The 13,018-nt window shown below is 38.9% G+C and overlaps 1 protein-coding gene across 8 annotated transcripts in view; it reads right to left on the minus strand.

Moving 5' to 3' along the window:
• LOC107727758 (pleckstrin homology domain-containing family A member 6-like) overlaps nt 1–13,018 on the minus strand; it is a 100,302-nt gene that overhangs the window by 37,999 nt on the left and 49,285 nt on the right. For all 8 annotated transcript variants that reach the window (XM_016537731.1, XM_016537732.1, XM_016537728.1 and 5 more), the window contains 4 exons: nt 5,307–5,390; nt 3,066–3,198; nt 1,878–1,988; nt 1,628–1,700 (listed from right to left, as the gene is read on the minus strand). In XM_016537731.1, the coding sequence (XP_016393217.1) occupies nt 1,628–1,700; nt 1,878–1,988; nt 3,066–3,182 (301 nt within the window). In that variant the 5' untranslated portion in view covers nt 3,183–3,198; nt 5,307–5,390. The remainder of the gene's footprint in view (nt 1–1,627; nt 1,701–1,877; nt 1,989–3,065; nt 3,199–5,306; nt 5,391–13,018) is intronic.

Below are 13,018 nucleotides of genomic sequence, written 5' to 3' on the forward strand. Positions count from 1 at the left end.
ATGAATATGCCTGTTGTCTTTCCGGCAAAATGAGAAGAAACTCAGAAATGGCCTACTCCCTTGAGTTCTTTATGAAGAACAGAAAGTCCATGCTTTTCTCTGCTTTTCAGCCATTCTCTTTGCCATGTCCTTTGTCTTCGTTTTTTTTTGGGGGGGACGTCACAAGCCGCCTGCTACAAAGAAAACTATTTCTTCCTCAGAATCCATATTTTTATGAATGGCGCGAAACGTAATGCTTACGTCAGAGTTTGTAAAATCGTAGTAAATTCGTGTCGTGTGTGACTGCCTCCGTACGATTTTCGGATAAACTCAATCATGACATGTGCCAGAGCTCACGATGTTCCGACCTGCGGAATCGCACCGTGTACGCCTGCCTTAAAGCGACGGCGAGTCGTGCGCCTTCACACTAGTTTACGGTACGTCAAATACAGGTGCGCTGCGTGCTACATACTGCGCATCCATTGAGTACATGACATGATCCATTGAGCGCATCCAAATAGTACAGATCGCTTGGCGGAGAGCGAAACTCTCAAGCGCTATGCGAGTGATTTACTCGCAATGTAGAGGGTTGGCTTCATTGAATTTTTTCCAATAACAAGCTGAATATATATGCAAATTGAAATGTCATGTAAAAACATGTAATTATCCCAAAGCAAATCAAATGTAATTACTAATGTCTTGTCTATGCCTCGGGTGGAAGGGAACCACAAGTTGGATGCTTCAGGTTTATGTACTGTAAAACTCATCAGCCTGTGCGGCTGTCAAGACAACATCACCGAGTTCATGAGAAATAACAGACATGACAAAACAAACATGTCTAAACATGAAATCCTCTATTCTCAGCACAAAAATATAAACTACTGATGTGCAACTTAACCCTTACAAAAAAAAAAAAGGTTCAGTGGCTGTATCATGGTGCTTTCCAAGTATTCATATATATAGTACACTAACATTCAAAAATTTGTATTATTATTTAAGCTCACAAAGGCTGCATTTTTATTTATAAAAACATTCATATTGTGAAATATTATTACAATTTCAAATAACTGTTTTCTATTTCAGTGAATTTTGAGCAAGCAGATGAAACAATAAATGTTCAATTGTGCGCATAAGTTTTTTATGCGCATTTTTAGAATTTACGCGCATCTTTTTTATGCGATATTCCAAAATGCGCATAAAAATAGGCGGATGGAAACATAGCTAATGTCTTTACTGTCACTTTAAATCAATTTAATGTGTCCTTGCTGAATAAAAGTATATTGATCCCAAACTTTTGAACAGTATTGTAGCATTAACTCAAGGTTCTTCAAAACCAGTGCTTCATAACACCACGGTACATTTTTCGTTGACAGCACAGATAATAGTTTCCTAAGGGCTTCATAGAGGTTGTGTGTTTGTGCTAGACTGTCATTATAGATCTACTTTTATACTTCTCTTCTCCAGTATTGGCAGCACACAGCCAGTGTGCTAAAGTAACGCCATTGGGTAAATTCAAATGTTTTACAGAACAAACTGGTTTGGAAAAAATACTTTAAAATCATACAAATTTTGAGCTCCGGGGTACTCACTAAATGTTTCATCAAATTCATGACTTCTGCATAAACCAGCATCTATAGAAACAACCTACCTTTATAGTAGAAAAGAGATCGATCTGTCAGCACGAACCAGCGCTTGTTCCACTGTTTCATACCACTGCTTGCCTACATTACAGAAAATGAGAAGAAGAAAAAAAAATCAAGGCCTTGAAATACATCTAAGTGCCTAGACGTTTCTGAAAGAGAGTGGCTTAAGTGCGGATTATGGAGTTATGGCTTTGGGCTGTGTGAGTGTTTTTGTTTGTGTGGATGATGGTGAGGTTTAAGGATGAGCAATAGTACCTGTTTGTGAAGCCAACCCTGCCGGGCCACCTCAGCATTGGGGTTGCGTCGCATGGAGTTGGAGCGCTTCCCAAACATGGCGGCTCGCTTGGGTGTGGGTGTGCGCGTGCCCTGGTGGGAGAGTCATGGAGGAGTGTTTACATAATAACACTAACAGTAAACACACACACACACACACACACACATTATGGGTAACAATGACAGTTTCTATTTTAGAAACTAAAATATTTTTAGGTTTTATTAATTAAAATCCAGCTGACATAAAATAAAATTAGAAATGTTAGATGTTATTTCTAATTTAAAAATGAGAAATGTTGCTTTGGTAACTAAATGAAAAAGAATAAGTTGAAGTATAAACATCACTAAAACTGAAATAAAAAATATTAAAGATAACATAGAAATAGGTATATAATCTGGTATATAATATAATATGTGACCCTGGACCACAAAACTAGTCTTAAGTCGCTGGGGTATATTTGTAGCAATAGCCAAAAATACATTGTATGGGTCAAAATTATAGATTTTTCTTTTATGCCAAAAATCATTAGGATATTAAGTAAAGATCATGTTCCATGAAGATATTTTGTAAATTTCCTACTGTAAATATATTAAAACTTAATTTGTGATTAGTAATACGCATTGTTAAGAACTTCATTTGGACAACTTTAAAGGTGATTTTTTTGCACCCTCAGATTCCAGATTTTTCAAATGGTTGTACCTCAGCCAAAATTTAAAAATGTATATTTGTACAACATAAATTATACATAAATATTTAATAAATAAATAAATATATAATACAGGCCCATTAAATAATTTTAACATACAAGAAAAATATTTTATTTTAAAATTCAGATTCAATAATAATTATAATAAAATTAAATAAAATTAAATAATTAAAATATTACAGTATTTATTTGTTAAAGTTAGTTTATAAAAATACAGCTGTTCATTGTTAGTTGATGTTAGCTGAGGTCCATTAAATAATATTAATGAATACAGGAGAAATATTTTATTTAAAAATGCATATTTAATAGAAATTAAAATATTATTAATAACTATATTATTATTAACAGTTTTATCACTACTGTGACTACTACTACTACTACTAACAGTAATAACAAAATTAAAAATGAATAATAAATACTGTCTATTTCTAGAAACGAGTTCATCTACAGCAGCTGTACTGACCCGTGTGCAGTTCTGGGAGTCTGGGGGCATCTCAGAAACAATGCTGAGATTGTTGGCATTGCTGTTTGCTTCACTGACTTTGTTCACGGGCCTCCTGCCACCCGCCTTGCCGTTCATTTCCGAATCAGATCTCCTGTGAGCACACAAACAAAGCCACTGAGCCATCCCAGCTTCTGATACCGTAACAAACTTCTCATCTGCCTGCGTTCAACGCACCAAAGCAGAGAAATCATTTTCAAACCAATATACTGAGCTCAAACTGGTGAAAAACTGAGGGATTATGGGAAGGAAGCACACAGGCATTCGGGGCGCAGCTATTTTTATTCCCAACTGGCACCGTCGCAAGGCCGCACCCCTGAGGTTGCAGTTTAAAAACAGGCCGATGGTTCACGAAGAATGTGATTGGAGTGGCGAAGAGAGAAGGAAAGAGTAAGAATTTGTTGGTGGATGCAGGCCTGCATTCCCAGCTCAATCATATTGATCTCCTTACTGGGACGCCCAGGCCCTCTCCAACAGCCTTCGATCCACCGACCAGCAAGACAGATGAATTTACAATCCCCTAGAGAAGCCCAGAGGCTAAAGCTTCCATCTTGGAAAGCTTGCTACCATCCGCAGTCGTTTATAAGCATACGCAAGTCATTATGAGTCTCTGAAGCAAAGAACATCATATAAACACATATGGAACAGAGCAAGATCGCACAGATCAAATGAGGACATAAAAACACACACAATCATTAGCGCAAAGTGGGAACACGCACACGACAATAACAATTACTACATTAGGACATGATACCCACACTAGAAACATCTCTGTGCTAATTATCTATTCTTTATTTAGCCATCGCTGCAAACAGCAGCTTCCTGCGTCGTATCAGGAAATTAATCAAATGAAATCCTGGAAGCACCTTGGTTTAATGGCATTGCCCTTATTAATGTGCTATTGGCTCTCGACTCAATATTATATCGATCTGGAGGAGAGTGGGATCTTGAGAGAAGTACTGTAAGTGCATTTTCTTTGTCCAGGAGGAATGTTTTAGTAAATTTATAGAGGAAATCAAGGAAATCCTGACATGTTTATCCTGCACGTTATATGACATAGTTCAAGAGTAATTAATAAAATGCTTTCAGGGTAATTTATCCTGACAGTGCTGTTTGTTTGTATTTATTTATGTTTTCGCAGGTGTATAATTACTGTATAGTGGCTATTATACAAAAAGGCAGACAAAACAGGGCTGGTCTGACAGGTAACTGTCTCATTATGGGCGTTCACACTGACATTTGCAGCAACAAAGAGACGGAAGTCAGTTGATGATTTCCACTGACATGAATGACAGTGACCGCTGCGAACACCACGTTTTTAGCAGCAAGTAAACTAATTCCTTGGCCAAATAAAATTACGTTTCATGCTGAATTCTCAGCAGCCATTACTCCAGTCTTCAGAGTCACATGATCTTTCGGAAATCATTCTAATATGCTGATTTGCTGCTCAAGAAACTTTTTAAATCAATGTTGAAGACAGTTGTGCTGCTTAATGTTTTTGCGGAAACTGATTTTTTTCAGGATTTTTCGGATGAATATAAAGTTCAAAAGGACAGCTTTTTTCTTTCTTTTTTTTCTGTAACAAATGTAAAAGTCTTTTGTGTCTTTCAGTGACTTTTCATCAATTTAATATGTCACTGCTGAATTGAACTATTCATTTATTACACTTGCAAATCACTTGTCTTAAAAATGGGGATGGCACTGCAGTGTGTTTAAAAAGAAATCACATACCCTGACTAAAATGATTACAGTTCATGAACCCTTTGGACTAAAGGCATACACTCTTAAAAATAAAGGAGGTTTTTTGCAGTGATGCCATAGAATATCCATTTTAGGTTTCTCAAAGAACCTTTCAGTCAACAGTTCTTAAAAGAACTTTTTTTTTGTGTGTGAAAAACATTTTATAATCTAAAGAACCCTTTTCCACTATAAAGAACCTTTTGTGGAATGAAAAGCTTCCATTGATATTAAAGGTTCTTCATGGAACCATCAATGCCTGTAAAGAACCTTAATTTGTAAGAGTATAATTGTAGTCAATTTTGAAGGAAGATTCTTGGTGAGCTTGTTTTCAGAAATAATTAAGCATGCATCCAAGCTGAAATACTTTTTATGATAAGCTCTTATTCAACATGTCACAGATTTAGCAAAGGGAGTATAAAGCTAGCAGCATATTTACAAATGAATAAACAAAAGATCACTCACAGCAAGGGTTTCAAAGGTCCGTTCTCTTCAAGGTGTGTCTGGATCACTTGCTGGTGTCCAGCTGTTCCATTAGGGTCATTTTGACTGAGAAGAAAATAAAAGCCACTTAGGATTTCACTGACAAACACATTTCAATAAAGCCACAACAATCTTTTTAATAAACGGTGTCTGGTAGAATATCAAGCCAACAGCAGCTGGAACTGATTTTTCATTTGTTTAAGATGCTCCACGACTTGTTCTAGTGGCTTCAAACCTGTTTCACAGCAGCCACATCCCTTCTTTATTAATAATTCAGCATTACAACATCAGATCCGATCAATACATGGCCACTTTCTTTGTAAGTCCATATGAGACAACTGCTGTGGAAATTAATGGCTGTCAGCCCTCGTGAAAGAGCCTGTTAAGTGTTGACTGCTTTGCGCTCAATGGCAAAATATCAACAAGAACATGTCAGAGTTCATATACACCTATTATATTGACTCTGTATTCAGAGAAAACATATCTTTTGTCCATATGCAACGCCTGAAGCCTGCATTGAGTTCAACTTCCTGTCACAATTTCTCTGACCTCGGCTCGTGTATACTCCCTGTGGATGTACACTTGTAACTCGCCTCTCGGGTGTAAATCCTACAAGTGTTTTCATTGCTGCCTGTCACTTTCCTGGCTATTGATTTTACAAGAGGCGAGCAAGCAAATACTTTTTCTCTGTTTTCTGTGAGGGCTTGGTTAACCTGTTTTACCCAGAGATCTATGGATGCACAGACATCAAAACTAGCATTTAGAGGACATCCAGGCCATAAGATATAATTTTAGTCATTTTACAGTTAGAGTAAAGTGAAATTTAGACTTGTTTTGCTACAGGAAGCAGATTTTGCTTTGGACTAGTGCAGTGTTGTTAATGTGAACTAAAACTAAACTATTAAAATTATTTTTGTTAATTGAAATAAAGCTGAAATTAAATACAATTTAAATATGAGATGAACAAAAGAAATTAAAAAAGTAGCTGGAAAATTATAAACAAACTAACTGAAAATAAAATCAGCTTATGTTGTACAAAAATGACAAACACTAAAACTGAAATAAAAACAGAGTTAAATAGTAATATTTAAAAACGAATTATAAAAATTACAAAAACATAACACAATTACAAAAACTTAAAGCAAAATGAAAATATATTAATAAAAGCTAATTCAACGTATTAAAAAAATACTATAATAGCATATAAATAGTACCAAATTAGCAAATGGTGACCCAACACAGCACTAAAAATATTTGAGAATGAAACCTATCCATGCTGGCCTTGCACACCGACATCAATTTATATAGTAAACATTTTCTTCTTCCTTATAAAAGTTTATAAGCCTATTTATTATGCTACTCTAATGATGCAGAATTACAGCATATGGCTAATTGCATTTTATTATTTGCATAATTTAGCAATTATTTTTCCCTGTTGTCTTCAAGTCAAGGTAAATTTAAACAAATGAAGACAATAAATATAATGCATTTAATGTTATAACTGTGAAATATAGTGAGCTTCACATGATGATAATAATCAACTAGCTAGAGTTAAATCCATATTTAAACCAAATATGATTGCTAAGCTAAAATGACCCAATGACCTCTATAAGACTTTTCACACTATGCTTATCCTGGGGTTAAAACTTTTGTTCTAACTTGATTCAAAGTTCTAAATGTCTACATTTACACAACTGGGAGATGTTTTTTGTCCAGAACAACATTAACTACATTTCATCAGTTTTTGCAGTTGCTAGCTGCTGTTTGAGCTACATGTCTATACTGTCAAGGTGCTAGCATGTTACAGCAATTAGTTAACAACCAACAACCAATCTTAAACTAAACAAATCTTCCTGCATGAAATATTCATGTACAGTTGCATAAACGTTCACGCTCTGTTTAATTTCATTAACAGAGAAAAGGTTAAAAACCTAGCCAACAGTACAGGTCCATCTCAATAAATTAGAATGTTGGGAAAAGTTCAATTATTTCTGTAATTCAACTCAAATTGTGAAACTAGTGTATTAAATAAATTCAATGCACACAGACTGAAGTAGTTTAAGTCTTTGGTTCTTTTAATTGTGATGATTTTGGCTCACATTTAACAAAACCCACCAATTCACTATCTCAACAAATTAGAATATGGTGACATGCCAATCAGCTAATCAACTCAAAACACCTGCAAAGCTTTCCTGAGCCTTCAAAATGGTCTCCCAGTTTGGTTCACTAGCCTACACAATCATGGGGAAGACTGCTGAGCTGACAGTTGTCCAGAAGACAATCATTGACACCCTTCACAAAGAGGGTAAGCCACAAACATTCATTGACAAAGAAGCTGGCTGTTCACAGAGTACTGTATCCAAGCATGTTAACAGAAAGTTGAGTGGAAGGAAAAAGTGTGGAAGAAAAAGATGCACAACCAACCGAGAGAACCGCAGCCTTATGAGGACTGTCAAGCAAAATCGATTCAAGAATTTGAGTGAACTTCACAAGGAATGGACTGAGGCTGGGGTCAAGGCATCAAGAGCCACCACACACAGACGTGTCAAGGAATTTGACTACAGTTGTCGTATTCCTCTTGTTAAGCCACTCCTGAACCACAGACAACGTCAGAGGCGTCTTACCTGGGCTAAGGAGAAGAAGAACTGGACTGTTGCCCAGTGGTCCAAAGTCCTCTTTTCAGATGAGAGCAAGTTTTGTATTTCATTTGGAAACCAAGGTCCTAGAGTCTGGAGGAAGGGTGGAGAAGCTCATAGCCCAAGTTGCTTGAAGTCCAGTGTTAAGTTTCCACAGTCTGTGATGATTTGGGGTGCAATGTCATCTGCTGGTGTTGGTCCATTGTGTTTTTTGAAAACCAACATCACTGCACCCGTTTACCAAGAAATTGTGGAGCACTTCATGCTTCCTTCTGCTGACCAGCTTTTTGAAGATGCTGATTTCATTTTCCAGCAGGATTTGGCACCTGCCCACACTGCCAAAAGCACCAAAAGTTGGTTAAATGACCATGGTGTTGGTGTGCTTGACTGGCCAGCAAACTCACCAGACCTGAACCCCATAGAGAATCTATGGGCTATTGTCAAGAGGAAAATGAGAAACAAGAGACCAAAAAAATGCAGATGAGCTGAAGGCCACTGTCAAAGAAACCTGGGCTTCCATACCACCCCAGCAGTGCCACAAACTGATCACCTCCACGCCACGCCGAATTGAGGCAGTAATTAAAGCAAAAAGAGCCCCTACCAAGTATTGAGTACATGTACAGTAAATGAACATACTTTCCAGAAGGCCAACAATTCACTAAAAAAATTTTTTTATTGGTCTTATGAAGTATTCAAATTTGTTGAGATAGTGAATTGGTGGGTTTTTGTTAAATGTGAACCAAAATCATCACAATTAAAAGAACCAAAGACTTAAACTACTTCAGTCTGTGTGCATTGAATTTATTTAATACACAAGTTTCACAATTTGAGTTGAATTACTGAAATAAATGAACTTTTACACGACATTCTAATTTATTGAGATGCACCTGTACTAGCAAATTTAGGAGGCAACAATTCCACACGTGTACAAGTCACATACTTCATTTGTCCTTTTAAATATGCAAGTAAGAAACTTAACCCCTAAGTTTACACATTTGGAATCTCAAATCCTGACTACCCCAAATCAATGTGTTAACCAAAGGCTAAAAATGATTCTCAGTTAACCATTTCTTGGATCTCCTGTAAAGACACTAGACTTGAGGTCCTTCTATTCATCTTGCTCTCTTCAGTTTATTGTTATTCCTACATACAGCAGACTCACCTCTTCAGTGTTGTATAAGTGGGCCATAGAAGTGAGCTCAAACAACATGCCAAATTCTTGGCGTCAACCACTTAAGGACAACACAAACAGAACTCAAAGTCTGTGCAGTCTCTGTATACACACAGACATGCGGCCTGATAGGTCGAGGACAAGAAGCACAAGCCAAGAATACACTCATGCCGAAGGCATCTACCTCTTGACACCAAAAAGGTACACATAACAGAGCCCAGCGCTCCATAAAACACTAGAGGATAAATCTAGCACAACAGCCTAGCCACCGAAATCAGGTTGAGGTGTGTGAGCGCACATGTGCATGCTCCGATGTGGTCTTGCAACTGATCGCGCGCGCTCGTGTGTAACCTATAAACCTACATAGAGGCACACAACATTTATCCGCTCATAAACATCGCTAATATGACCACTAATCAATGCTGGAGTCTTTAGCAAGCAAGAAATGATTTAACAGCATCGGAACAGAGCATATAAAGGCGTCCTCACTGGAATCCAGGAAGGACACACGAGGCAACGCAAACTTCACACGAATAAACCTCAATATCTCATAAAGATAGTTCACGAGAAAGCTGGCACTGCATTGCAGTCCTGCCTGACCTCCAGCTCAGAGTTTCCCTTCACACCGCTGTCTGACTCGCTCCCAACATCCCGCCTTACCTACCTCACTCTCCGGTCCGCGCGGAACTTCAGCATTTTCCCCCGGATCAATCATATAAGTCAGTGGGATGAGGCCAGGTTGAGAGAAGAGCAGGTTTGTGACGCCGACAGCAGCAGGAGCTATAGGGTGTTGGATACAATAATTGCTGTCCTCTTTTCTCTCCTTGAGCATGTGTGCTGTTGCCAGCCAGCTTCACACACTCTCTCTCTTTCTCCCTCACTGGCTCAACCTCTATATCTCATTCTGGCTCTCTTGCCTTCTAGATCTGCTCGGCTCAGCTTATTTGGTTACTGGTTTCGTCCGACTCTCTCTCTCTCTCTTCCTCACACACACGTGGGGCCTCCTATCACAAATCAGATTGAGATGTAGATGCTACCCCCCCAAAGCCTAACCGAGGAGGAGTCATGACCAGAACTCCTCTGGGACGTCCATGACAGCTTTGGCTGTGGTGACGGGGAGTGGCTGAGGCAAAAAACAAAAGACATTACCCACTCAGGTATACGGCTTTGCATCTGCACCAGCCCCTTGTCAAACCTTACCCAGAGACGCACACATCACGCCCACACAGAAATAATTAGATCTGTATCTCACACAGAGACAAGCTCAGCATTAAAAGCACTAAGTCAGAGTCAGGCATATTAAAATGTCACTTTGTCATATATATTCATGTCAGATCGACTTTAATTATGTCTATGGACATATATCCGGCCATTTTCCCCCACTCTAATGACACAGTCGTTTATCTTTGAGTAAGGGGTAAGTGCAGAAAAACAATTTAATTGGAAATAAGGCAAGTAGCACAATAATGTGAGAGACCCATAACCCCAAGCACTGAACTTTGGCTTGTAACTTGTCACAAATGATACTTTACACTCTCAATTCCAAAATAAAAACAAAACTAAACAAAACAAAAAAATCCTGTAGATTTACAGTGAGGGTGGGACTTGTGTCATATCATGTAGAGACCAGAATAATTCCACCTATTTTAACTTACCCTAGTAAGCAATCACCTAGCAACCATACAAAACACTCCAGAAGCCACCTATCAACCACCCAGCAGACCCCAAGAACATCCTAGCAACCCCCTGGAGACCTACCAATCACCCAAAGCACGCTATCTGCCAGCTAGCAACCCCCAAGGACACTCTGGCAACCCCTTGCAGTCACCCAGAACCCCCTGAGAACACCCTATTAACCACCCAGCATTCATCCAAAACACCCTAGCATGCACCCAACAACCACCCAGAACACCCTGTCAATCACCAGAATCCCTTAACAACCACCAGCAACCCCCATTTGAACACCCTGGCAACCACCAGGAGACCCTAGACATCACCCAGAACACCAACCATATATCAACCACGTAGCAACCCCATCAAATTCCCATGGATAACCTGGCAACCACTAAGAACACCCTAGTGACCACTTTGCACCCTGGCAACCTTCCAAAACATCCTACCAGGCATCTAGCAACTACCCATCACCCATCACACTAGCAACCGCTTTCCACCCTAGCAACCACCTAAAACATCCTAGCAGGCATCTAGCTACTATTCATCACCCTAGCAACCACCTAGAGCAACCTAAGGACCACTGTGCACCATAACAACCATCTACAACATCCTAACAGGCATCTAGCACCTACCCATCACCCTAGCAACCACCTAGAACAACCTAGAAACCACTTTGCGCCCTAGCAACTATCCAAAGCAGTTCCTAGCAGGCATCTAGCTACTATCCCTCACCCTAGCAAACACTCAGAACCCCCATCAACCATTAATCAACTACTTAGCAACCCCATCACATTCCCCTGGATCCCCTAGCAACCACTAAGAACACCCTAGTGACCACTTTACACGGTGGCAACCACCCACAGCACTCTAGCATTGTGGCAGTCAGTTTTATAAAGTCAAGCACCACTTGAATAGTTATGTCATAGTATTGAAGTTAACTGTTTCTGTGCATAGTGATTAGCTGAGATAAACAGAGGCCTTAGTGACTGTGAAAAGATTATGATTTAATATCTCACCCACAGTGTACATCAAATGTGAACTAGATCAATAAGAAATTAGTGGTATCTGCTGAGGTAAGTCTTACGCTTTGCCTCAGCGAGGTGTTTCAGAGCTGTCAAATACACTGAAAACACACGGCAGTCGTCCCAGTTCTTCTATCCGTGGTCCTCAGTTATAAGTGGTCTCACTAGATGGGCTCCGTAATGTGTCCCCCACTGTGGAGGGATATGACAGCGACACATACAAATAGTAGGCAGCAGATTACCTGCCCCTCTTAGGAGATTACCTACATATTGATACCCCCTCCTCACACTGGATTTCAAACCTTCATATTCATCTCTTGCTTTATTTAAACCATGAGTTATGAATATTTCAATTGAACTCTTGAATATCTGAACTAACCGTATAGACCTCACAGTAATCATTTGTATTCCTGCTAATCCGTATTGTGTTGTGAAAGGTGCCATCATTCGTTCCTCAGCCATTATCCCTTCGTAAACCTTGAAGAGCATGCATTCATTCAACAGTAAGACAAAGAGCTGGTATATAATGTACCATATAAGCCTGTAATTTGGTTTTTGCTTTACAGAACGACACGTGGCATGCCGAGTCTAAACAGCACTTCCATTTGCTAACAATTTGCCTGGTGTGTTTGTGCTGTTAAAAAACGTCCTTCTATGCTGCGCTTAGTATCAAGAGCTGCAGACTCAAATTAAAAGCGTCCTTGTGGTGAAGGAGTGAAGGTCAGCCAGAGAGCCAGTTTGTCATCTGTGCTTGCGGGACTCAAATGATTCGTATGAGCGCTGTCTCCATGAAGAGCACTCAGAGATCATCTGGGAACACCACAGACAATATGCGGTTTATGTTTTGTGCAGGGGTGGAGTTATGAATTATAATGTCTACTCGTTTAAACTGGCAAGATGGAAATCTAACTGTCATTTTTGTGAATTATGAGTAATAAAATAATCTTCGCTGTCAAAACTAGAATTTGAAAATGGAAAGGAAGGCAATACTGTGGGGTGAGATCCATTTTAAAATATGGGTTTTAAAATGGAGTTAAATGAAGAATCATTAAAAATATGGAAACATTCTTAAATAAAGAATTAAAAAAATATGTCAATATTACACTCTAAAAAATGCTGGTTTAAATATAACCCAGCGCTGCGTTAAAAAGGGATAAACCCAGCTATTGGGTTGTTTTGACCCAGCGGTTG

Source organism: Sinocyclocheilus rhinocerous, unplaced genomic scaffold (assembly GCF_001515625.1).
Source record: "Sinocyclocheilus rhinocerous isolate Xijiao unplaced genomic scaffold, SAMN03320098_v1.1 scaffold576, whole genome shotgun sequence".
NCBI classification, from domain to species: domain Eukaryota; kingdom Metazoa; phylum Chordata; class Actinopteri; order Cypriniformes; family Cyprinidae; genus Sinocyclocheilus; species Sinocyclocheilus rhinocerous.